General features: G+C 43.5%; 1 protein-coding gene across 7 annotated transcripts in view; it reads left to right on the top strand.

Moving 5' to 3' along the window:
* The window catches only part of LOC134338213 (adhesion G protein-coupled receptor B2-like), a 1,212,788-nt gene that overhangs the window by 119,289 nt on the left and 1,070,300 nt on the right, over positions 1 to 23,199 (top strand). For 4 of the 7 annotated variants that reach the window (XM_063033886.1, XM_063033887.1, XM_063033885.1 and 1 more), the window contains one exon: positions 19,124 to 19,853. In XM_063033886.1, the coding sequence (XP_062889956.1) occupies positions 19,139 to 19,853 (715 nt within the window). In that variant the 5' untranslated portion in view covers positions 19,124 to 19,138. Of the gene's footprint in view, positions 1 to 15,990; positions 16,074 to 19,123; positions 19,854 to 23,199 lie in introns of all 7 variants that reach the window. The other 3 variants (XM_063033890.1, XM_063033884.1, XM_063033888.1) reach the window with 1 other exon arrangement.

Raw genomic sequence — 23,199 nt, forward strand, 5'->3', positions numbered from 1 at the left:
CTCTGTAGTTCGTAGACTCACTTTCAGGGTCCTGCATGTTATGTTCTATGTATTACTGTCACAATGGCGGGGCGTTGGGAGCAAGGGTGGACCCAAATGCAAGACACATCTTGTGAGGTTACTTAGATTTAGTTTATTGTTCGATATCAGGAGAGCTAGGCAGGAGCAGGAGTAGCGAACTGGACAAGGACTGAGGACTACGACTAGGCTTGGACCAAGGGTCTGGGCTTGGACTCGGAATCGGCTCCCAGAACTAGAGGAGACATGAAGAGGCTAGGGTATGGACTCCGAGCCCGAAACTGGGCAAGGACCCGGCACCTGGATCTTGCCTCGGGGTCGGAACCCAGAACCAGGCATTGACATGACATGGGCTAGGGAGAGGAGGAACATGGAAAACAGAGCCTCGGTCTCGGGAGAGCAGGTACACGGACTATGGACACATATACAGAACACAGAGTCGGGACCCTTTCTTGGGTACAGGACATAGGACCGGAACTCAGACACAGAACAGAGAGCCGGGACCCCTCCTTGGGGACAGGACATTGGGCCGGGACTCACACACAGAACAGAGAGGCGGGACCCCTCCTTGGGTACAGGACATAGGGCCGGGACTCATGACCCCCTGCGAGGCAACGGCAAGACGGCCTGACTTACCCCATGGAGGCGAGGACAAGGCAAGACAAGACACGACTCCCCGTGGGGCAACGGCAAGACGGCCTGACTTACCCCCACGGAGGCGAGGACAGGACAAGACAAGACATGACTCCCCACGGGGCAACGGTAAGACGGCCTGACTTACCCTATGGAGGCAAGGACAAGACAAGACCAAAACGAATGAACACCAGACAGTACCTATCTAGCTCCAGTGATGGAACTAGACCAAAGTGCAGGCAGGGGCTGCAGACGAGGGCTAGAGGCGAGAGGGGCAGAGAAGGGATTCAGACGGGGGGGTAGGACAGGAATCACAGACCGCCAGGGCCAGGACTTGACTTGGAACTGGGAAGCCGCCAGGGCCAGGACTTGGACGTGGTACTTGGATGCCACCAGGGCCTGGACTTGGACGTGGTACTTGAATGTTGCCAGGGCCAGGACTTGACATGGTACTTGGATGCCGCCAGGGCCAGGACTTGACTTGGAACTGGAATGCCACCAGGGCCAGGACTTGGATGTGGTACTTGGATGCCGCCGGGGCCAGGACTTGGACATGGTACTTGGATGCCGCCAGGGCCAGGACTTGGATGTGGTACTTGAATGCCACCAGGGCCAGGACTTGGATGTGGTACTTGGATGCCGCCAGGGCCAGGACTTGGATGTGGAACTTGGATGCTGCCAGGACCAGGACTTGGACATGGTACTTGGATGCCACCAGGGCCAGGACTTGGATGTGGTACTTAGATGCCGCCAGGGCCAGGACTTGGATGTGGTACTTGGATGCCGCCGGAGCCAGGACGTGGCCGTGGTACTTGGATGCCGCCGGAGCCAGGACGTGGACGTGGTACTTGGATGTCACCGGAGCCAGGACATGGCGCTTGGGATCTCCGGGTAGTGGCGAGCTCTCGACTCGGCCCAGGAACAGTAGACAGCGGCTCTTGATTCTCTCCAGCGGGTTAACTGACGGACCCATCTTGAAGAGGAAACTTCGCAGGCTCGCTTCGGCGAGGTAACTGGACAGGGTTGCTCCGGTGAGGAAAGGCAAATTACCGGCAATCGCTTTGAGCGGAGACAGGGCTTGCTCCGGCTGGATGACATTGGCACGCCTTGACTTTGCAGACTTTGCAGACTTTGCAGACGCTACTGCACCGAACAGCTGAAAGCCGGAGACTATAAACTACCGGTTCAGCTAAGTGTTAATTGCCTCTAATCACCAAAGTCGAGGGACACGGGAAAACAGGGAATCAACGGTCCGGATTGTAACATAAACAAGCTAAATTTAAAGGGACCCCGATCCGGACCATGACAATTACTTCTTTAACAATTATTTATTACTTGCACAATTTGTCCTCTTTTGACCATAAGACGTAGGAGCAGGATTAAACCATTTGGCCCATCGAGTCTGCTCAGCCATTCAATCATGGCTGAATCTTTTCTCCCCTCCTCAGCCCCACTCCCCAGCCTTCTCCCCGTAACCTTTGACGCCATGTCCCATCAGGAACATATCAAGCTCTTCCTTAAATGCACCCAATGACCTAGCCTCCACGGCTGCTTGTGGTAATAAATTCCACAAATTTATCACCCTCAGGCTAAAAAAATTTCTCCACATCTGTTTTAAGTGGATACCCCTCTAACCTGAGGCAGTGCCCTCTTGTCCTAGACTCTCCTACCATGGGAAACAGCCTTTCCACATCTACTCTGTCCAGGCCTTACAACATTCTAAGTGTTTCAATGAGATTCCACCCCCCCACATCCTTCTAAATTACAGTGAGTGCTGACTCAGAGCTATCAAATGTTCTTCGTATGGTAACCCTTTCATTCCCAGAATCATCGTTGTGAACCTCCCCAATGGCAGCACATCTTTTCTTTGAGGAGCCCAAAACTGTTCACAATACTCAAGGTGAGCCCTTAACAGTGCCTTATAAAGCCTCAGCATCACCACATTGCTCTTGTATTCTAGTCCTCTTGAAGTGAGTGCTAACATTGCATTTGCCTTTCTCACTACCGACCTTGAAAGTTAACATTTAGGCTGCTCTGCACAAGGACTCCGAAGTCCCTTTGCATCTCAATTTTTTTGGATTTTCTCCTCATTTAGAAAATAGTCTGCACATTTATTTCTACTACCAAAGTACATGTCCATGCATCTTCTAACATTGTATTTCATTTGCTACTTTCTCATTCATTCCCCTAATCTGTCTAAGTCCTTCTGCAGCCTACCTGTTTGCTCAACACTACCTGCCCCTCCACCAATCTTTGCGTCAAAGTCATCTATTCCATCATCTAAATCATTAACATACAGCGTAAAAAGAAGAGGTCCTAACACTGACCCCTGCGGAACACCACTAATCACTAGCAGCCAACCAGAAAAGAATCCTATTATTCCCACTCGCTGCCTCCTACCAATCAACCAATGTTCTAACCATGCCAGTAGCTTTTCTGTAATACCATGGGCTCTTAACTTGGTAAGCAATCTCATATAGTATGTGGCACCTTGTCAAAGGTCTTCTGAAAGTCTGAATATGCAACATCTACTGTATCCCCTTAATCCATCCTACTTGTAATCTCCTCATAGAATTTCAACAGGTTTATCAGTGTATGCACACTGTATATTTGTTGGTCTTTGCAATGTGTGGTTTTTGGTGGATTGTATTGTATTTCTTTTTTCCCTATGGATGTCTGCAACAAAGTGAATCTTAAGGCTCTTTTCAGTATACATACTTCGATAATAAATTTACTTTGAGTTTTGAACTTCTTTTAGATAAGCCTGTAGATGACAGAAAAATAGAAGTCTACGTAGGAGTGAAGGGTTAGGTTGATCTTAGAGCAGGTCAAAAAGGTTGACATAGCACCATGGTCTGAAGCACCTATAACTGTGCTGTAGTGTTCTATGTTTTAACTCTAATGCTCAATACCTCTGACTCTAAAGGCAAACAAATCAAATTCCTTTTCCTTTACCTTATCCACCTGTGTTGCTACCACTCCTCTCTGCTTCCTGTCATCAAGCTAATTTTGGATTTAGTTTCCCATTCCCCTCTACCATGCAGTACCGTTGTCAAAAGCCTTGCTAAAGTCCTTGTAAACCACATCTACATTTCTGTTGCAAACATGAGAAGATCTGCAGCTGCTGGAAATTCAAGCAACACACATATGCTTGAATTTCTGCTTACAGAATTCTTCTGGTTACTTCCTCAAAAGAAGTGAGGCATGATCTTCCCTGCACTAAACCATGCTGCCTTTCCTAATTCATCCTTGAACATTTTGTGAGGCAGAATATGATTACGAATAGTCAGCATGGCTTTGTTAAAGGCAGGTTGTGCCTTGCGAGCCTGATTGAATTTTTTGGGGATGTGACTAAACACATTGTTGAAGGTAGAGCAGTAGATGTAGTGTATATGAATTTCAGCAAGGCATTTGATAAGGTACGCCATGCAAGGCTTATTGAGAAAGTAAGGAGGCAAGGAATCCAAGGAGACCTTGCTTTGTGGATCCAGAATTGGTTTCCCCATAGAAAGCAAAGAGAGCTTGTAGATGGGCCATATACTGTATGGAAGTCGGTGACCAGTGGTGTGCCTTATGGATCTGTTCTGGGACCCCTTCTCTTAGTGATTTTTACAATTGACCTGGATGAGGAAGTGGAGGGATGGGTTAGTAAATTTGCTGATGACACAAGGTTGGGGGTGTTGTGGATAGTCTGGAGGGCTGTCAGAGGTTATAGCGGGACATTAATAGGTGTAAAAATGGCCTGAGAAGTGGCAGATGGTAGTTCAACCCAGACTAGTGTGAGGTGGTTCATTTTGTTTGGTCAAATATGATGGCAGAACATAGTATTAGAAACATAGAAACATAGAATATAGGTGCAGGAGTAGGCCATTCGGCCCTTCGAGCCTGCACCGCCATTCAGTACGATCATTACTGATCATCCAACTCAGAACCCTGTACCAGCCTTCCCCCCGATACCCCCGATCCCTTTAGCCACAAGGGCCATATCTAACTCCCTCTTAAATATAGCCAATGAACTGGCCTCAGCTGTTTCCTGTGGCAGAGAATTCCACAGATTCACCACTCTCTGTGTGAAGAAATTTCTTCCGAATCTTGGTCTGAAAAAGCTTCCCCTTTATCCTCAAACTGTGACCCCTTGTTCTGGACTTCCCCAACATCGGGAACAATCTTCCTGCATCTAGACTGACCAATCCCTTTAGGATTTTATATGTTTCAATAAGATGCCCCTTCAATCTTCTAAATTCCAATGAATATAGGCCTAGTCAATCCAGTCTTTCATCATATGAAAGTCCTGCCATCCCAGGATTCATATCTGGTGAACCTTCTTTGTACTCCCTCTATAGCAAGGATGTCTTTCCTCAGATTAGGGGACCAAAACTGCGCACAATACTCCAGATGTGGTCTCACCAAGGCCTTGTACAACTGCAGTAGTACCTCCCTGCTCCTGTACTCGAATCCTCTTGCTATGAATGCCAGCATGCCATTCGCCTTTTTCACCGCCTGCTGTACCTGCATGCCCACTTTCAATAACTGGTGTATAATGACACCCAGGTCTCGTTGCACCTCCCCTTTTCCTAATCGACCACCATTCAGATAATAATCTGTTTTCCTGTTTTTGCCACCGAAGTGGATAACTTCACACTTATCCACATTAAGTTGCATCTGCCATGAATTTGCCCACTCACCCAACCTATCCAAGTCACCTTGCATCCTCTTAGCATCCTCCTCACAGCTAACACTGCCACCCAGCTTCGTGTCATCTGCAAACTTGGAGATGCTGCATATAATTCCCTCATCTAAGTCATTAATATATATTGTAAACAACTGGGGTCCCAGCACTGAGCCTTGCGGTACCCCACTAGACACTGCCTGCCGTTCTGAAAAGGTCCCGTTTATTCCCACTCTTTGCTTCCTGTCTGCCAACCAATTCTCTATCCACATCAATACCTTACCCTCAATAGTGTGCTTTAAGTTTGCACACTAATCTCCTGTGTGGGACCTTGTCAAAAGCCTTTTGAAAATCCAAATATACCACATCCACTGGTTCTCCCCTACCCACTCTACCAGTTACATCCTCAAAAAATTCTATGAGATTCGTCAGACATGATTTTCCTTTCACAAGTCCGTGCTGACTTTGTCCGATGATTTCACCGCTTTCCAAATGTGCTGTTATCACATCTTTGGTAACTGACTCTAGCATTTTCCCACCACCGATGTCAGGCTAACCGGTCTATAATTCCCCAGTTTCTCTCTCCCTCCTTTTTTAAAAAGTGGGGTTACATTAGCCATCCTCCAATCCTCAGGAACTAGTCCAGAATCTAAAGAGTTTCGAAAAATTATCACTAATGCATCCATTATTTCTTGGGCTACTTCCTTAAGCACTCTGGGATGCAGACCATCTGGCCCTGAGGATTTATCTGCCTTTAATCCCTTCAATTTACCTAACACCACTTCCCTACTAACATGTATTTCCCTCAGTTCCTCCATCTCACTGGACCCTCTGTCCCCTACTATTTCTGGAAGATTATTTATGTCCTCCTTAGTGAAGACAGAACCAAAGTAGTTATTCAATTGGTCTACCATGTCCTTGCTCCCCATAATCAATTCACCTGTTTCTGTCTGTAGGGGACCTACATTTGCCTTAACCAATCTTTTTCTTTTCACATATCTATAACAGCTTTTACAGTCAGTTTTTATGTTCCCTGCCAGTTTTCTCTCATAATCTTTTTTCCCATTCCTCATTAAGCCCTTTGTCCTCTTCTGCTGGACTCTGAATTTCTCCCAGTCCTCAGGTGAGCCACTTTTTCTGGCTAATTTGTATGCTTCTTCTTTGGAATTGATGCTATCCCTAATTTCCCTTGTTAGCCACCGGTACACTACCTTCCTTGATTTATTCTTTTGCCAAACTGGGATGAACAATTGTTGCAGTTCATCCATGCGATCGTTAAATGCTTGCCGGTGCATATCCACCGTCAACCCTTTAAGTGTCATTTGCCAGTCTATCTTAACTAATTCACGTCTCATACCTTCAAAGTTACCCTTCTTTAAGTTCAGAACCTTTGTTTCTGAATTAACTATGTCACTCTCCATCTTAATGAAGAATTCCACCATATTACGGTCACTCTTACCCAAGGGGCCTCTCACGACAAGATTGCTAATTAACCCTTCCTCATTGCTCAATACCCAGTCTAGAATAGCCTGCTCTCTAATTGGTTCCTCGACATGTTGGTTCAAAAACCATCCCGCATACATTCCAAGAAATCCTCTTCCTCAGCACCCTTACCAATTTGGTTCACCCAATCTATATGTAGATTGAAGTCACCCATTATAACTACTGTTCCTTTATTGTACACATTTCTAATTTCCTTTTTAATACCATCCCCAACCTCACTACTACTGTTAGGTGGCCTGTACACAACTCCCACCAGCGTTTTCTGCCCCTTAGTGTTATGCAGCTCTACCCATATCGATTCCACATCCTCCTGGCTAATGTCCTTCCTTTCTATTGCGTTAATCTCCTCTCTAACCAGCAATGCTACCCCACCTCCTTTTCTTTCATGTCTATCCTTCCTGAATATTGAATATCCCTGAATGTTGAGCTCCCATTCCTGATCACCCTGCAGCCATGTCTCTGTGATCCCAACTAGATCATATTCGTTAATAACAATCTGCACTTTTAATTCATCCACCTTGTTACGAATGCTCCTTGCATTGACACACAAAGCCTTCAGGCTCGCTTTTACAACACTCGTAGCCCTTATACAATTATGTTGAAAAGTGGCCCTTTTTGATTTTTGCCCTGGATTTGCCGGCCTGCCACTTTTACTTTTCACCTTACTACTTTTTGCTTCTACCCTCATTTTACACCCCTCTGTCTCTCTGCATTTGTTCACATCCCCCTGTTGTGAACTAACCTCCTCTCTCCTAGTCTCTTTAATTTGATTCCCATCCCCCAACCATTCTAGTTTAAAGTCATCTCAGTAGCCCTCGCAATTCTCCCCGCCAGGATATTGGTCCCCCTAGGATTCAAGTGCAACCCGTCCTTTTAGAACAGGTCATACCTGCACCAAAAGAGGTCCCAATGATCCAAAAACTTGAAACCCTGCTCCCTGCTCCAATCCCTCAGCCACGCATTTATCCTCCACCTCGTTGCGTTCCTACTCTCACTGTCGCGTGGCACAGGCAGTAATCCCGAGATTACTACCTTTGCGGTCCTTTTTCTCAACTCCCTTCCTAACTCCCTATATTCTCCTTTCAGGACCTCTTCCCTTTTCCTACCTACGTCATTGGTACCTATATGTACAATGACCTCTGGCTCCTCACCCTCCCACTTCAGGATATCTTGGACGTGATCAGAAATATCCCGGACCCTGGCACCAGGGAGGCAAACGACCATCCGGGTCTCTGGACTGCGTCCACAGAATCGCCTATCTGACCCCCTTACTATCGAGTCCCCTATTACAACTGCCCCCCTCTTCCTTTCCCTTCCCTTCTGAGCTACAGGGCTGGACTCTGTGCCAGAGGCACAGCCACTGTTGCTTCCCCCAGGTAAGCTGTCCCCACCAGCAGTACTCAAACAGGAGTACCTAGTGTCAAGGGGCACAGCCACTGGGGTACTCTCTATTACCTGACTCTTCCCCTTCCCCCTCCTAACCGTGACCGACTTGTTCGCCTTCTGTGGCCCCGGTGTGACCACCTGCCTGTAACCCCTCTCTATCAACTCCTCACTCTCCCTGACCAGACGAAGGTCATGGAGCTGCAGCTCCAGTTCCCTAACGCGGTCCCTTAGGAGCTGCATCTCGGTGCACCTGGCGCAGATGTGGACGTCCGGGAGGCTTGGAGACTCTAGGGCCCCCCACATCCGGCACCAAGAACAACAAACTGCCCTCACACTCATACTGCCCCTCTCCTCAAATAACAACAAAAAATGAATACCAAACCTTCCTTGCCTCGCCTGTTTCTGCCGAAGCCCGTTGAGCCGAAGCCCTTAAGCCTTCACTCTGCTCCCGGCTCACTCCACCGCTCGCAAACTTTGCTGCCCGCTGTATGAGGCTGTGTTCCTTTTAAATCTTCCGCGCTTACTGCCTGTCGTCACATGCTTGCGCAGTCCCGCCTCTCTGAACGCCGATGGAAAAAAACCCAAAAAATTCAAAAATGGCTTCCTCCGCACTCCCGCTCCGATTATCAGACTTCCTTCTTTGAATTAAACCCGAAGCAGGATTTCTGTCCTTTTAAATCTTCCGCGCTTCACTGCCCGACGTCACACGCCTGCACAGTCCCGCCTCTCTGAACGCCGATGGAAAAAAACCCGAAAAATTCAAAAATGGCTTCCTCCGCACTCCCGCTCCGACTCTCAGACTTCCTTCTTTTTCGTATTAATGGTAAGACTCTTGGTAGTGTGGAGGATCAGAGGGATCTCGGGGTCTGAGTCCATAGGACACTCAAAGCGTCTGTGCAGGTTGACTGTGTGGCATACATAGAAACATAGAAAAGGTACAGCACAATACAGGCCCTTCGGCCCACAATGCTGTGCGGAACATGTACTTTAGAAATTACCTAGAGTTACACATAGCCCTCTACTTTTCTAAGCTCTATGTACCTATCCAAGAGTCTCTTAAAAGACCCTATTGTATCCACCTCCACCACAGTTACTGGCAGCCCACTCCGTGCACTCACCACTCTCTGCATAAACACTTACCCCTGACATCCCCTCTGTACCTACTTCCAAGCACCTTCAAACTGTGCCCTCTCGTGTTAGCCATTTCAACCCTGGGAAAAAGCCTCTGACTGTCCACACGATCAATGCCTCTCATCATCTTATACGTTTTGAGAAAGATAACTATTTCCTTTTCTCCCTGGCCCATTATATCCCACTCATCAGTCAATGTTACTCTCTTTATTTACAGTGGCTATAAAAAGTATTCACCACTTCCCCCCCCCCGCCCCCCCCGGAAGTTTTCATGCTTTATTGTTTTACCACACTGGATCACAGTGGTGTTAATTTTGCTCTTAGACTCTTTCGTGTCAAAGTGAAAACAGATCTCCACAAAGTGATCTAAATTAACACAGTCATACGGTGTATTGGTCTTTAACAAGCACGGAACTGAGTTCAAGAGCCGAGAGATAATGTTACAGCTATTTCGGTTCCTGGTCAGACTCCACTTGGAGTACTGTGCTCAGTTCTAGTCACCTCATCTCAGGAAGGATGCGAAATCTATAGAAAAGGTGCAGAGGAGATTTACAAGGATGTTGCCTGGATTGGGGAGCATGCCTTATGAGAATAGATTGAGTGAACTTGGCCTTTCATCCTTGGAGCAAAGGAGGATGAGAGGTGACCTGATAGAAGTGCATAAGATGATGAGAGGCATTGTTTGTGTGGGTAGACAGAGGCTTTTTCCCAGGGCTTTAATGGCTAACACGAGAGGGCACAGTTTTAAGGTGCTTGGAAGTAGATACAGAGGAGATGTCAGGGGTAAGTTTTTTACACAGTGGTGAGTGCGTTTAATGGGATGCTGGCGACAGCGGTAGAGGTGGATACGTTAGGGTCTTTTAAGAGACTCTTGGATAGGTACATGGAACTTAGAAAAATAGAGGGCTATGAGTAACCCTGGGTAATTTCTAGAGTAAGTGCATGTTCAGCACAGCATTGCGGACTGAAGGGCCTGTACTGTGTTGTAGGTTTTCTGTGTTTCTTTGTTTCTAAAATATGAATTGACACACACAAAATGCTGAAGGAACTCAGCAGGCCAGGCAGTATCTATAGAAAAGAGAACACAGTTGACATTTTGGGCCAAACTGTTCTCAGGACCATGAAGGGTTTCAGTCTGAAACGCGAACTGTTTACTCTTTTCCGTAGATGCTGTCTGGCCTGCAGAGTTCCTCCAGCATTGTGTGTGTGTGTGTGTGTGTGTGTGTGTGTGTTTTGCTTGGATTCTTGTTTGAAAATGTGAAGTGATACATTTTGGACAAAGAATGAAAAAAAAGATAGTGAACTTGAAATAGTGCACTTGTAAGTACTTTTCTGTAGTCCTTTGAAGTTTTAAAAAAAACATATCTGCTACTCTGTCTGCAAAGTAACTTTTTTACACTAATTCTACAAACTTGTCTTTCCATATCTCCCTAGGCATTCTTTTAGAATTTCATCTTGGTTGATTGTCTTACTGCTTAATATTTGGAAATGAGCTTGGCCAGGTGACCAATGTTTCAGTGCGGGAACATTATGGAAACAGTGGGCACAACTGGTTAAGTTTTAAGTAGGTTTTGAGTAAGGATAAGTCTGGACCAAGAAGTAAATGGGAGAAAAGACACAGCTATCTACTCTGTCTGTGCCTCTCATAATTCTGTCAGGTTACCCTACACCTCTGCTGCTCCACAGTAAACAACCCAGCTTTGTCCAATCTCTCCTTATTGCAGATGCCCTCTAATCCAGGTGGCATCTCGGTACACCTCTTAAGCATACTCTCCAAAGCCTTCATATCCTTCTGGATGCAAAAATACTTCCTGATTTTTAAGCTCAATTCCTTGACTAATAACAGTAACCATACTGGATATCTGCTTTACTACTGGATCAAACTATGCAGCTACATTCAGGGGGCTGTGTTCTTGGACCCCAATAACTCTCTGTACATCAACACTGTCAAGGAACTTTCTTTTAACCATGTATTGTCCCTGTACATTTGCTCTTCTAAAGTGCAACGTATTGGCCAGATTAAACACGATCTGTAATTCTATTGCTGATATCTTTAACTGTTTTATATCCTGTTGTGTCCTTTGCATTCTTCTACATGGTCTACAATGCCACCCAAATTTTGTATTCTCTTTGAAGTTACTAACCTACCCATCCATGCTTTCAACAAAGTCATTTATATATATATATATCACAAATTGCGGAGATTCCAGTATGGATCCTTGCAAAATATCACCAGTCACAGACCACCAGCCACTTCTGACCAGCCTTATCTATAAGCAAGACAATTGTACAATGATGCTAGATAGTTTGTTAACTCTAGAATTTTCTCTATTTCTGCATAAATATGACATAAAATGTGATCAGATCTTAATGTAAGTCCCAAAACTAGATAAGAGAACTCAATTAAATAAATAACACAAAAACATTATATTTGTTCATTTATTTATTGAGAAAAATGATCAAATATTACATGTATTTGTTGGGAAAAGTATGTGAACCTTTGCTCTCAGTAATTCGTGTGACCTCCTTGTACAACAATAACTTCATCCAAACATTTCCACTAACTGTTGATCAGTCCTGCACATCAGCTTGGAGGAATTTTAGGCCATTCCGCCTTACAAAACTGCTTCAACTCCGGGATGTTGGTGGGCTTCAGTGCATGAACTGCTTGCTTCAGGTCCTTTCACAACACTCCTGTAGGATGAAGGTCAGGACTTTGACTCAGCCATTCCAAAACATGGAATTTCTCCTTTTTAAACCATTCTGCAGTTGATTTATTCTTGTCTTTCGGATCATTGTCTTGTTGCATTATCCAACTTCTATTAAGACGATAAGACCATAAGATATGGGAGCAGAATTAGGCCATTCAGCCAATCAGGTCTGCTCTATCATTACATCATGGCTGATACCAGATCCCGCTCAGCCCTAAACACCTGCCATCTCACCATATCCTTTTATGCCCTGACCAATCAGGAAATGATCTAATTCTGGCCTAAGTATACTCAAGGACGTGGACATCACCACAGACTGTGGCAGAGCATTCCAGATTTACTACCCTCTGGCTAAAATAATTCCTCTTTATCTTTGCAGTAAAAGGTCAATCCTCAATTTTGAGGCTGCATATCCCCACCACAGGAAACAGTCTCTCCACATTCACCCTATCTAGTCCTTTCAACATTCAGTAGGTTTCAATGACACCCCTCTGCAGTCCTCTAAATTCTAGTGAATATAGGCCCAAAGCTGCCAAATGCTCCTTATATGATAACTCCTTCATTCCTAGAATCATCCTTGTGAACTTTCTCTGGGCTCTCCCCAATGACAACACATCCTTTCTGAGATATGGGGCCCGAAACTGTTGACAACACTCCAAATGTGGCCTGATTAGTGTCTTATAAAGTCTCAGCATTATCTCTTTGCTTTGGTATTCTATTCCCCTTGAAATAAATACCGACATTGCATTTGCCTTTTTTACCACTTACTCAACCTGTAAATTAACCTTCTGGGAGTCTTGCACCACTGATGTTTGAACCTTCTCTCTGTTTGGATAATAGTCCACACCAAAAGTCCAATTCCTTTTACCAAAATACATTATCATACATTTCCCAAAACTGTACTCCTTCTGCTAACTTTTTGTCCATTCTTCCAAATTGTCCAAGTCCTGCTGCAATCGCACTGTTTCTTCAGCACTACCTACCCCTCCACCTATCTTCGTATCATCCACAAACTTTGCCAGAAAGCCATCAATTCCATTATCCAAATCATTGACAAACAATATGAAAAGTGTTGTCCCAATACTGACCCCTGAGGAACATCACTAGTCACTGGCAGCCAACCAGTAAAGGCCCCCTTTATTCCCATTTGCTGCCTCCTGCCTGTCAGCCATTTGTCTACATGCTAGTATGTTTCCTGTAACATCATCGTATTTTATCTTGTTCAGCAGCTTCCTGTGTGGCAGCTTATGAAATGCCTTCCGAAATTCCAAGATAGATGACATCCCCTGCCTCTCCTTTGTCCACACTGCTTGTTACTTCCTCGAATTTCTGGTAATGCCTCCCACCCCCCCTTCCCCTTCGCCATTTCCCATGCCCTTTTTCCTCTCTCACCTTCTGTCCTTGTCTTCCCATCACCACCCTCCTCCCCACTTTTCTTTCTTACATGGCATTCTATCTCTTTCACCAATTTGCTTCCCAGGTCTTTACCTTCCCCTTCAGGTTTCACCTATTACCTTCTATTTCTCTTTCCCCTCCCCCTCCTGTTAAATCAGTTCCTCAGCTTCTCTTTCCAGTCCTGCTGAAGGGTTTCGGCCAGAAACATCGACTGTACTCCTTTATTAGTTGCTGCTTGGCCTGCTGAGTTCTGCCAGCATTTTGGGTGTGCTGCTTTAACAATAGACGTCAACGTTTTCCCAACCACTGAGGTTAGGCTAACTAGCCTATAATTTCCTTTTCTTTACCTTCCTCCCTTTTAAAAGAGTGGGGTGACATTTGCAATCTTCCAGTCCTCTGGCACAATGCCAGAATCAAGTGATTCTTGAAAGAACATGACCAATGTATCCGTTATCTCTTCAGCAACCTCTCTTAGGACTCTGGGATGTAGTCCCTCAGGTCCAAGTAACTTATCCACCTTAAGATCTTTCAGCTTGCCTAGCACTTTTTCATTTGTAACAACAGTAGCAATCACTCCTGCTCCCTGACACTTACGGACCGCTGGCACACTGCCAGAGTGCAAACAGATGCAAAGTACCCGTTAAATTCATGGGCCATTTCTATGTCCCCCATTACTATCTCACCAGCATCTTTTTCCAGTGGTCCAATATCATCTCTCACTTCCCTTTTAAAATAGTTGAAAAAACTTTTGGAATCCTGTTTTATATTATTGGCTAGTCTGCCTTCATATTTCATCTTTTCCCTTCTTATAGCTTTTTAGTTTTCTTTTGTTGAGTTTTAAAAGCTTCCTAGTCACCCAACTTCCCATTCATTTTTGCTACCTTTTACGGCTTTTCCTCGACTTTTATTCAGTGTTTAAATTCACTTGTCAGCCACGGCTGCCCATCCCTGCCATTTGAGAGCAAATTCTTCTGTGGGACATATCTATCATGCGCCATGTGAAGTATTCCCAGAAACTTCAGCCATCTCTGCTCTGCCATCATCCCTGCCAGTATTGTCCTGTAATCCACCTATAATCCACCATTAGTCATGTTCTTTCAAGAGTCACATGATTCTGGCATGGTGCCAGAGGACTAGAAGATTGCAAATGTCACTCCATTCTTTTTGAAGGAAGGAAGGTAAAGGAAAGGAAATTATAGCTCCTCTATCATGCCTCTGTAAATCCCTCTTACTTCATTATGATACTGATACATCTGATTTATGCTTCTCCCTCTCAAATTACAGTGTGAATTCAATCATATTATAATTACTGCCTCCTTTACATTAAGCTCCATAATAATATCTGGGTTATTACCCAACATTCAGTCCAAGATAGCCATTCCCCCAGTAGGTTCAAGCGCAGGCTGCTCCAAAAAGCTATCTCATAGAATTCAACAAATTCCCTCTCTTGCGATCCATCACTAACCTGATTTTCCCAATCCCCTTGCATATTCAGGACCCCATTACAATTGTGTCATTATCCCTATTACAAGCTTTTTCCAGCTCCCGTTGCAATGTTAACCACACACCTTGACTATTATTTGGAGACCAGTAGATGATTCCCATAATGATTTTTTCACCCTTGCAGTTTCTTAACTCCACCCACAGTGATTCAACCTTATGTCGCCTCCTTTTAAAGTTGTATTCCATTTCTTAGCAACAGAGCCACACCACTGCCCATGACTTCCTGCCTGTCCTTTTGACACAAGTATATCCTTTGATGTTAAGTTCCTAACTATGGCCGCCTTTCAGCCACCACTCAGTGATGGACAGCTTCAGGTGACAGGCTGCTACCCTGTCGTTCTCCTGTAAAATGTCTTGATACAAATTAGAATTTATTGTCCCTCAAAGCAGCCCCAAACCATGATGATCCTTCCACCATGCTTCACAGTTGGGATGAGGTTTTGGTGTTGGTGTGTTGTGCCCTTTTTCCTCCAAACATGGCAATGTGCATGTCTGCCAAAACGTACAACTTTTGTTTCATCTATCCACAGAAGTAAGTCCCAGAAACATTGTAGGATATCTAGGTAGTCTTTTGCAAACTTGATATGTGCAACGTTTTTTTTGGAGAACAGTGGGTTCCTCGTGGTGTCCTTTCATGAACACCATTCTTGTTCAGTGTTTTTCTTATAGTGAATGCATGAACAGATTTTACCACATTCTGGAAATATCTGCAGGTCTTTTGCTGTTACCCTTGGGTTCTTTCTCACCTCCTTCAGCACTGCATGTTGTGCTTTTGGTGTGATCGTTGCAGGATGCCCACTCCTAGTGAGAGCAGCAACAATACTGAGTTTCCTCCATTTGTAGACATTTCTTTTACTGTAGATTGATGGACACTCAAGTATTTTGAAATGCTTTTATAGTCTCTTTCAGCTTCATGCATCTCTACAATTATTCTAAAATCCTCTGAAAATTGTTTTGATAAAGGCATGGTGCACATAAACAGATCTTTCTTGGGAAGAACTGGCTCTGTCAGTAACCTGATTTTGTGTGTCTTTTTTATAGGACAGGGCACCTCTACAACTCACACCTCCAATTGATTGGAACACCTGACTCCAAATAGCTTTTGAGAAGTCATTGTCTCAGAGGTTAGTCCTGATGAAGGGTCTCGGCCCGAAATGTCGACTGTACCTCTTCCTATAGATGCTGCCTGGCCTGCTGCGTTCACTAGCAATTTTTATGTGTGTTGCTTGAAATTCCAGCATCTGCAGATTTCCTCGTGTTTGCCTCAGAGGTTCACATAGTTTTTCCAACAAATACATGTAATATCGGATCATTTTTCACAATAATTAAATGAAGGTATAATTTTTTGTGTTACCCGTTTAATTGGGTTTTCTTTATCTAGTTTTAGGACTTCCATGAGGATCTAATTACGTTTTAGGTCACATTTATGCAGAAATAGTGAAAATTCTACAGGGTTCTCAAACTTCTTTGCACCAAAGAAATGGCCAAGTCGTTGAGGATCCCATGCATCTTAGTCTTCTGGAAGTTTATTCAAAATGACTATTTTGATGAGTTTAAATGTAATACAGTGAATTCTGGTTAATTGGGATACATCTGGACTAGTACGTTTTGGCCCAATTAAGTGACTGCCCAAATTAGCCAAAATTTCATGGAAATAGTTAGGAAGGTATTAAAAATAGACAAACTGAGTTACAAATTATGCATTTCAATGAAATACAGAGCAAAGTAGAACTACCAATATTACAAACAACAGGAATTCTGCAGATGCTGGAAATTCAAGCAACACACATCAAAGTTGCTGGTGAATGCAGCAGGCCAGGCAGCATCTCTAGGAAGAGGTACAGTCAACGTTTCAGGCCAAGACCCTTCATCAGGACTAACTGAAGGAAGAGTTAGTAAGAGATTTGAAAGTGGGAGGGGGAGGGGGAGATCCAAAATGATAGGAGAAGACAGCAAGGGGAGGGATGGAGCCAAGAGCTGGACAGGTGATTGGCAAAGGGGATATGAGAGGATCATGGGAGAGGAGGTCCAGGGAGAAAGACAAGGGGGGGGGGCGGAGGAACCCAGAGGATGGGCAAGGGGTATAGTCAGAGGGACAGAGAGAGAAAAAGGAGAGTGAGAGAAAGAATGTGTGTATATAAATAAATAACGGATGGGGTACGAGGGGGGGGTGGGGCATTAGCGGAAGTTAGAGAAGTCGATGTTCATGCTATCAGGTTGGAGGCTACCCAACACGGAATATAAGGTGTCACATGCCCTTACACTTCCTCCCTCACCACCATTCAGGGCCCCAGACAGTCCTTCCAGGTGAGGCGACATTTCACCTGTGAGTCGGCTGGGGTGATATACCGCATCCGCTGCTCCCGATTTGGCCTTCTATATATTGGCGAGACCCGACGCAGACTGGGAGACCACTTTGCTGAACACCTACGCTCTGTCCGCCAGAGAAAGCAGGATCTCCCAGTGGCCACACATTTTAATTCCACATCCCATTCCCATTCTGACATGTCTATCCACGGCCTCCTCTACTGTAAAGATGAAGCTACACTCAGGTTAGAGGAACAACACCTTATATTCCGTCTTGGGTAGCCTCCAACCTGATGGCATGAACATCGACTTCTCTAACTTCCGCTAATGCCCCACCTCCCCCTCGTACCCCATCCATTACTTATTTTTATACACACATTCTTTCTCTCACTCTCCTTACTCTCCCTCTGTCCCTCTGACTATACCCCTTGCCCATCCTCTGGGTCCCCCCACCTTGTCTTCCTCCCCGGACCTCCTGTCCCATGATCCTCTCATATCCCCTTTGCCAATCACCTGTCCAGCTCTTGGCTCCATCCCTCCCCCTCCTGTCTTCTCCTATCATTTCGGATCTCCCCCTCCCACTTTCAAATCTCTTAGTAGCTCTTCTTTCAGTTAGTTCTGACGAAGGGTCTTGGCTCAAAACGTCGACTGTACCTCTTCCTAGAGATGCTGCCTGGCCTGCTGTGTTCACCAGCAACTTTGATGTGTGTTGCTACCAATACTACTACAGTTCTATAAAACTGTGTATACATCGATGGAGGAATTCATCTGTGTCACGTTCTTTTGACTGTAAATGAACAAAATCAGTGCAGATAAAGCACTACACTCATACAATGCTGTTGTTGATTTCATCCTCCAAGTCTACATTTTCATTGCAACTGAAGATAATTGTTGACACCTTCAAAGTTCTCCATAGTTTCTAACGCTAAGTAGTAAAATTGTTTCATTTTCACTCCCAGCCGATGGGCCGAATGGCCAACTTCTGCTCCTTTGTCTTATGGTCTTTTCCGCTATCTCCAAGCTTGAATGCTTGAAACTGCAGTGAGGAAAAACAGTTCCAACTTGTCTTACGCTTATTTCTCGTCAACTATCAGTGGCAAACATCACTTTTTGAACACAGTCATGTAACTGATGCTCAAAAACTGTGTGCTCAAAGTGCAGTTTTGTATGGCCACACAAGTACACGTGACTGACATTAGTTAGAAACTGTTCAGCAACAGTGTCCTACCCCATTTAAGCAGCATAAACAAAGGAGGCTTCAGCTATTTTCTCGATTAGATTTTATCCTTTCAGAGTTTTCCCAAATAAGTGGCTTCCTTGAGTAACCGATGGCCCAATCTACCGGAATCCACTTTACTGAGAATGATACGTAGCCACTACATATCATTCTCAGTAAAGAGTGGAGTCTAAATTCAGCACGTATTTCTACCTTCAGCTTGATAGATATCACTCCTGTAAGTGATATATATAGATGAAGGATATTTTTGATAACAAGCTTAATGTCAAGATGTGGTAATGGCTCTTTATAACAAAAGTTTACATTGTGGCTTATTCAGAGAATGATGCTGAACTCGTGTATTTACAATAACTTTTGACTTACAAAGTTTAATTAGTTTCATATAGGATACACTGTTCCCAGAACAAAGTGATTTATGATGCAAAGTGACATCAGTTATCCTATGTGGAATATTTCCAAATTTGTCAGAACTACCTTTCTCTTAAGAAAATTATTATTAATGACAGTTGATCTTTTTTTCTGATATGGTTACCCTCATTAAAATAACATTAATGACATGTATGATGCAAAAGTCTCAGTAATATGGAACTTTGCAATTGTATTGATAACATTTATTCCATCTCATTTCAGGACATATGACATAGGATGAACACTGCTCATCGCCTGATATTATCTGTGTTGTTGTCCTTCGTTCTACTCACATTGGGGTTTGATGTCAGTGAAAACATATGTTCCACATTGATAACTGGAATTCAATACAGATCATTCTCCCTTCAAGATACATTCCCTGAAGCCTTTTCTGGTTGTTCTTGGACCATTGAAAACCCAGATCCAACAAAGTATACAATTTACTTAAAATTTCACAAGGAGAAACAAATTTGCTACCATATCTCTCTGATGGTACTTCAGTTGGATCACTACGTTCCAAATCAGACTTGCAGCACATTGGATTATATCGATTATGATGCTATTAACTTATGCGAAACAAAGAACTTGTTTACATTTTTACAATTTGATAAAGATTTTGTACAATTTTGTCTGACTTCTGAATCAGTTTTGAATGAACTAGGAAAAAATGCAATTGAATTTCAATTATTGGAGGTTATTTTACTGAATAATGAGAATTCCAGCCAGTTTGGTTGTGGAGTATTATGTCATTGGTTTGAGAGCTGCTTGCGCAACAGAAATCACCATGAACCATGTGGAATTAATTACTCAGGTTGTCGATGTCCTGACATGCATGAAAATGAGTCAGATTCAACCACAATACTACCTTTTCTCAAGAATGAATTTGTGTCATCGAAATTACTTTCTAAGAATGTAAATGAGTTGAATGTTAAAAACTCTGCAGCAACAGTTGGTAAGTGTATAATTTTGTTTTGTGCAGCTTTATTTTGGAATGTTTTGAGAATGTCATTCAGTCTGTGATATAAATTATTAATGCTTCAGATAAAAATGAACAAGAAATTAAGTATAAATCATTATAATTCAAAAATTATTTTGCACTCTAATTCATTTACTACCATCAGTTATCGTGTAATTTACTTGATGGCGTCAATGAAATGCAAAGTAACTCTGAGTTAAAGATGAAACCGAAATAATTTGTGGATATCATTTGTGGAATGAGTTTAGGGAAACTAAGTCACAAAATCACCATTCACTGAGTCTAAATGACCTGTCCATATGTAAGAGCAATCCAGTTGGCCTTACTCTCTAATCCTCTCCCACAGCTCTGTAAATTCTTTCAAATATGTTAGCTCCCTTTTGATCTTGACATCCAGGAACTTGAAACTGTTCACTCTCTCCACTTCCGAATCTTCCATGAGGATTGGTATATGTTCTTTCATCGTACCCTTCCAGAAGTCCACAATCAGCTCTTTCGTCCTACTGATGTTGAGTGCCAGGTTGTTGCTGTGGCACTACTCCACTAGTTGGCATATCTCGCTCCTGTAAGCCCCGTCCAATGGCAGTAATTTCTAGTTTAGCTACACTCCCATACCATTAGTGGTTTTACAAAATCATAATCTCATTTGTTTCTTGGCAACCAACCCAGCTTCAACTGTCTACTCTCATAAATGGAATCACTTTCAAAATTTTTACTGAAGCCATCACATCATTCTTATATTGAGGATAAATTAGTGTTTGATAATTATCAAGTTCCTTACTTAGTACTCACTGCTCTATTTTTAAAGCTCAACATCCCAATGCTTTTTCTTAATGACTTTTTCAACAGGTGCTGCAATTTTTATTGTGCTGTGCTGTATAAGACCCAGATTTCTGTCCTTGTCCACCTTTCAAGATGTTGAGCTCTAGAGTCTTTTTTCATTCTTCCTACTAAAATATGTTTGACTTTTTTTTGGCACTAAGTTGCATCTTCTATCCATTTGCTGATTCCACCAGCTTATCTGCTACTATCTTCTTCACACTTCACTGTGCTTTCATGTTTCATCAACAAGTTTGAAAAAGGAGTGGTCCTGTTATAAACCTTTAAACTCTATAATAAAAATCTGATTCCTTTTTCTGTGCCTATTTTTTATCCATGCTGCTATTGCCCATTTTATGCCATGAACTTAATTTCTTCTGGAAAACTTATTAAGTGCGCTTTTGAAGTCCATACACCACACAAATCCCATTTCCCTTAATGATTCTCTCCTAACCACCAAAACTCATCGGCATTAGTTAGATATGATTGGTCTATGACAAATGCATGTTTCCTATTTCTAATCAATCCACACTTGTATAAGTGACTTCTAATTTTATTCTTGATTGTTGCTTCTCGGACTATTGGTGCACTTCTGATCCTATTTCATGTTTTCTTGTTTGTGCTTGCCTATTGAGAAACAATTGTTACTGTAAAAGCAAACAGGCATTTTAAGTAAAATCCTCTATATCGTGCAATGCAGCCTTTGATTCCACTTCTGTTATGAAAACTTTAAATTCTGCATTGTTTATATAATCTACACCTTCACCGCTTTTATATGAAATTGCGCTGCAGAAAAGTATTTCTACTTTATATAGGCTATATATTTATTGTATCATTCCTGCTTTTACTATGTGTTACTGTTATTTTATGTTTTATGTGTTATTTGGCATGATTTTGTAGGTTATTTTTTGGGTCTGGGAACGCTCAAAAGTTTTTCCCATATTAATAAATGGTAATTGCTTATTCACTTTACGACATTCCGGCTTACGAACCGTTTCATAGGAACGCTCTCCCTTCGGATAGTGGGGGAAACCTATATTTGAATATAATTTTCGGTAAATTTGTTATTTGAATTGGGCAAGTGCTGCTTATACCATTGTGGCTGCAAGAACCAGCAAGCAATATGTGAACTCTCATTCCAGTTAACAAAGCTTACATAACATAGAACATAGAACATAGAACATAGAATAGTACAGCACAGTACAGGCCCTTCGGCCCACAATGTTGTGCCGACCCTCAAACCCTACTTCTCATATAAGCCCCCACCTTAGATTCCTCCATATACCTGTCTAGTAGTCTCTTAAACTTCACTAGTGTATCTGCCTCCACCACTGACTCAGGCAGTGCATTCCACACACCAACCACTCTCTGAGTAAAAAATCTTCCTCTAATATCCCCCTTGAACTTCCCACCCCTTACCTTAAAGCCATGTCCTCTTGTATTGAGCAGTGGTGCCCTGGGGAAGAGGTGCTGGCTATCCACTCTATCTATTCCTCTTATTATCTTGTACACCTCTATCATGTCTCCTCTCATCCTCCTTCTCTCCAAAGAGTAAAGCCCTAGCTCCCTTAATCTCTGATCATAATGCATACTTTCTAAACCAGGCAGCATCCTGGTAAATCTCCTCTGTACCCTTTCCAATGCTTCCACATCCTTCCTATAGTGAGGTGACCAGAACTGGGCACAATACTCCAAGTGTGGCCTAACCAGAGTTTTATAGAGCTGCATCATTACATCGCGACTCTTAAACTCTATCCCTCGACTTATGAAAGGTAACACCCCATAAGCTTTCTTAACTACCCTATCCACCTGTGAGGCAACTTACAGGGATCTGTGGACATGTACCCCGAGATCACTCTGCTCCTCCACACTACCAAGTATCCTGCCATTTACTTTCTACTCTGCCTTGGAGTTTGTCCTTCCAAAGTGTACCACCTCACACTTCTCCGGGTTGAACTCCATCTCTCCACCTCCCCTCTTCCAGAAACACAGATCGTGTCTTGGATAGGAGAATCACCTGTCCTCCCATGCAGCACAACATTGATTTCTCCCTATCTCACCAATCTGGGTAGTTCTAAGATCAGATTCACTCTAATATATTCAACATCTCTCTGGAACAGTCTATTATCCCCTTCCAGTCCATTATTCCAGTGCCAAAGAAGGTGACAGTAATCTACCTAAATGATTATCATCTGGTGGCATTAACATCAACCATTGTGAAATGCTTTGTACAGCTGGTCATGGAGCCTTACTCCCGGCTGCATTGGACCCTTTCCAATTCGCTTATCACGCGAACCAATCCACTGACAATGCAACAGCCTCTGCCCTCTACTGCCCTCTGCTGTCTACTTTTTAATGGGGTCTCATATACCAACTTGCCATTTATAGACTTCAATTCAGTGTTAAACACTATCATACCTCAGAAACTAGTAGGAAAACAGTCCTCGCTGGGTCTCATCATCTCCCTTTGCAACTTAAACGAAAGGCTACAGTCAGTTCATGT

The sequence above is a fragment of the Mobula hypostoma genome, chromosome 26 (assembly GCF_963921235.1).
Source record: "Mobula hypostoma chromosome 26, sMobHyp1.1, whole genome shotgun sequence".
Taxonomy (NCBI): Eukaryota; Metazoa; Chordata; class Chondrichthyes; order Myliobatiformes; family Myliobatidae; genus Mobula; species Mobula hypostoma.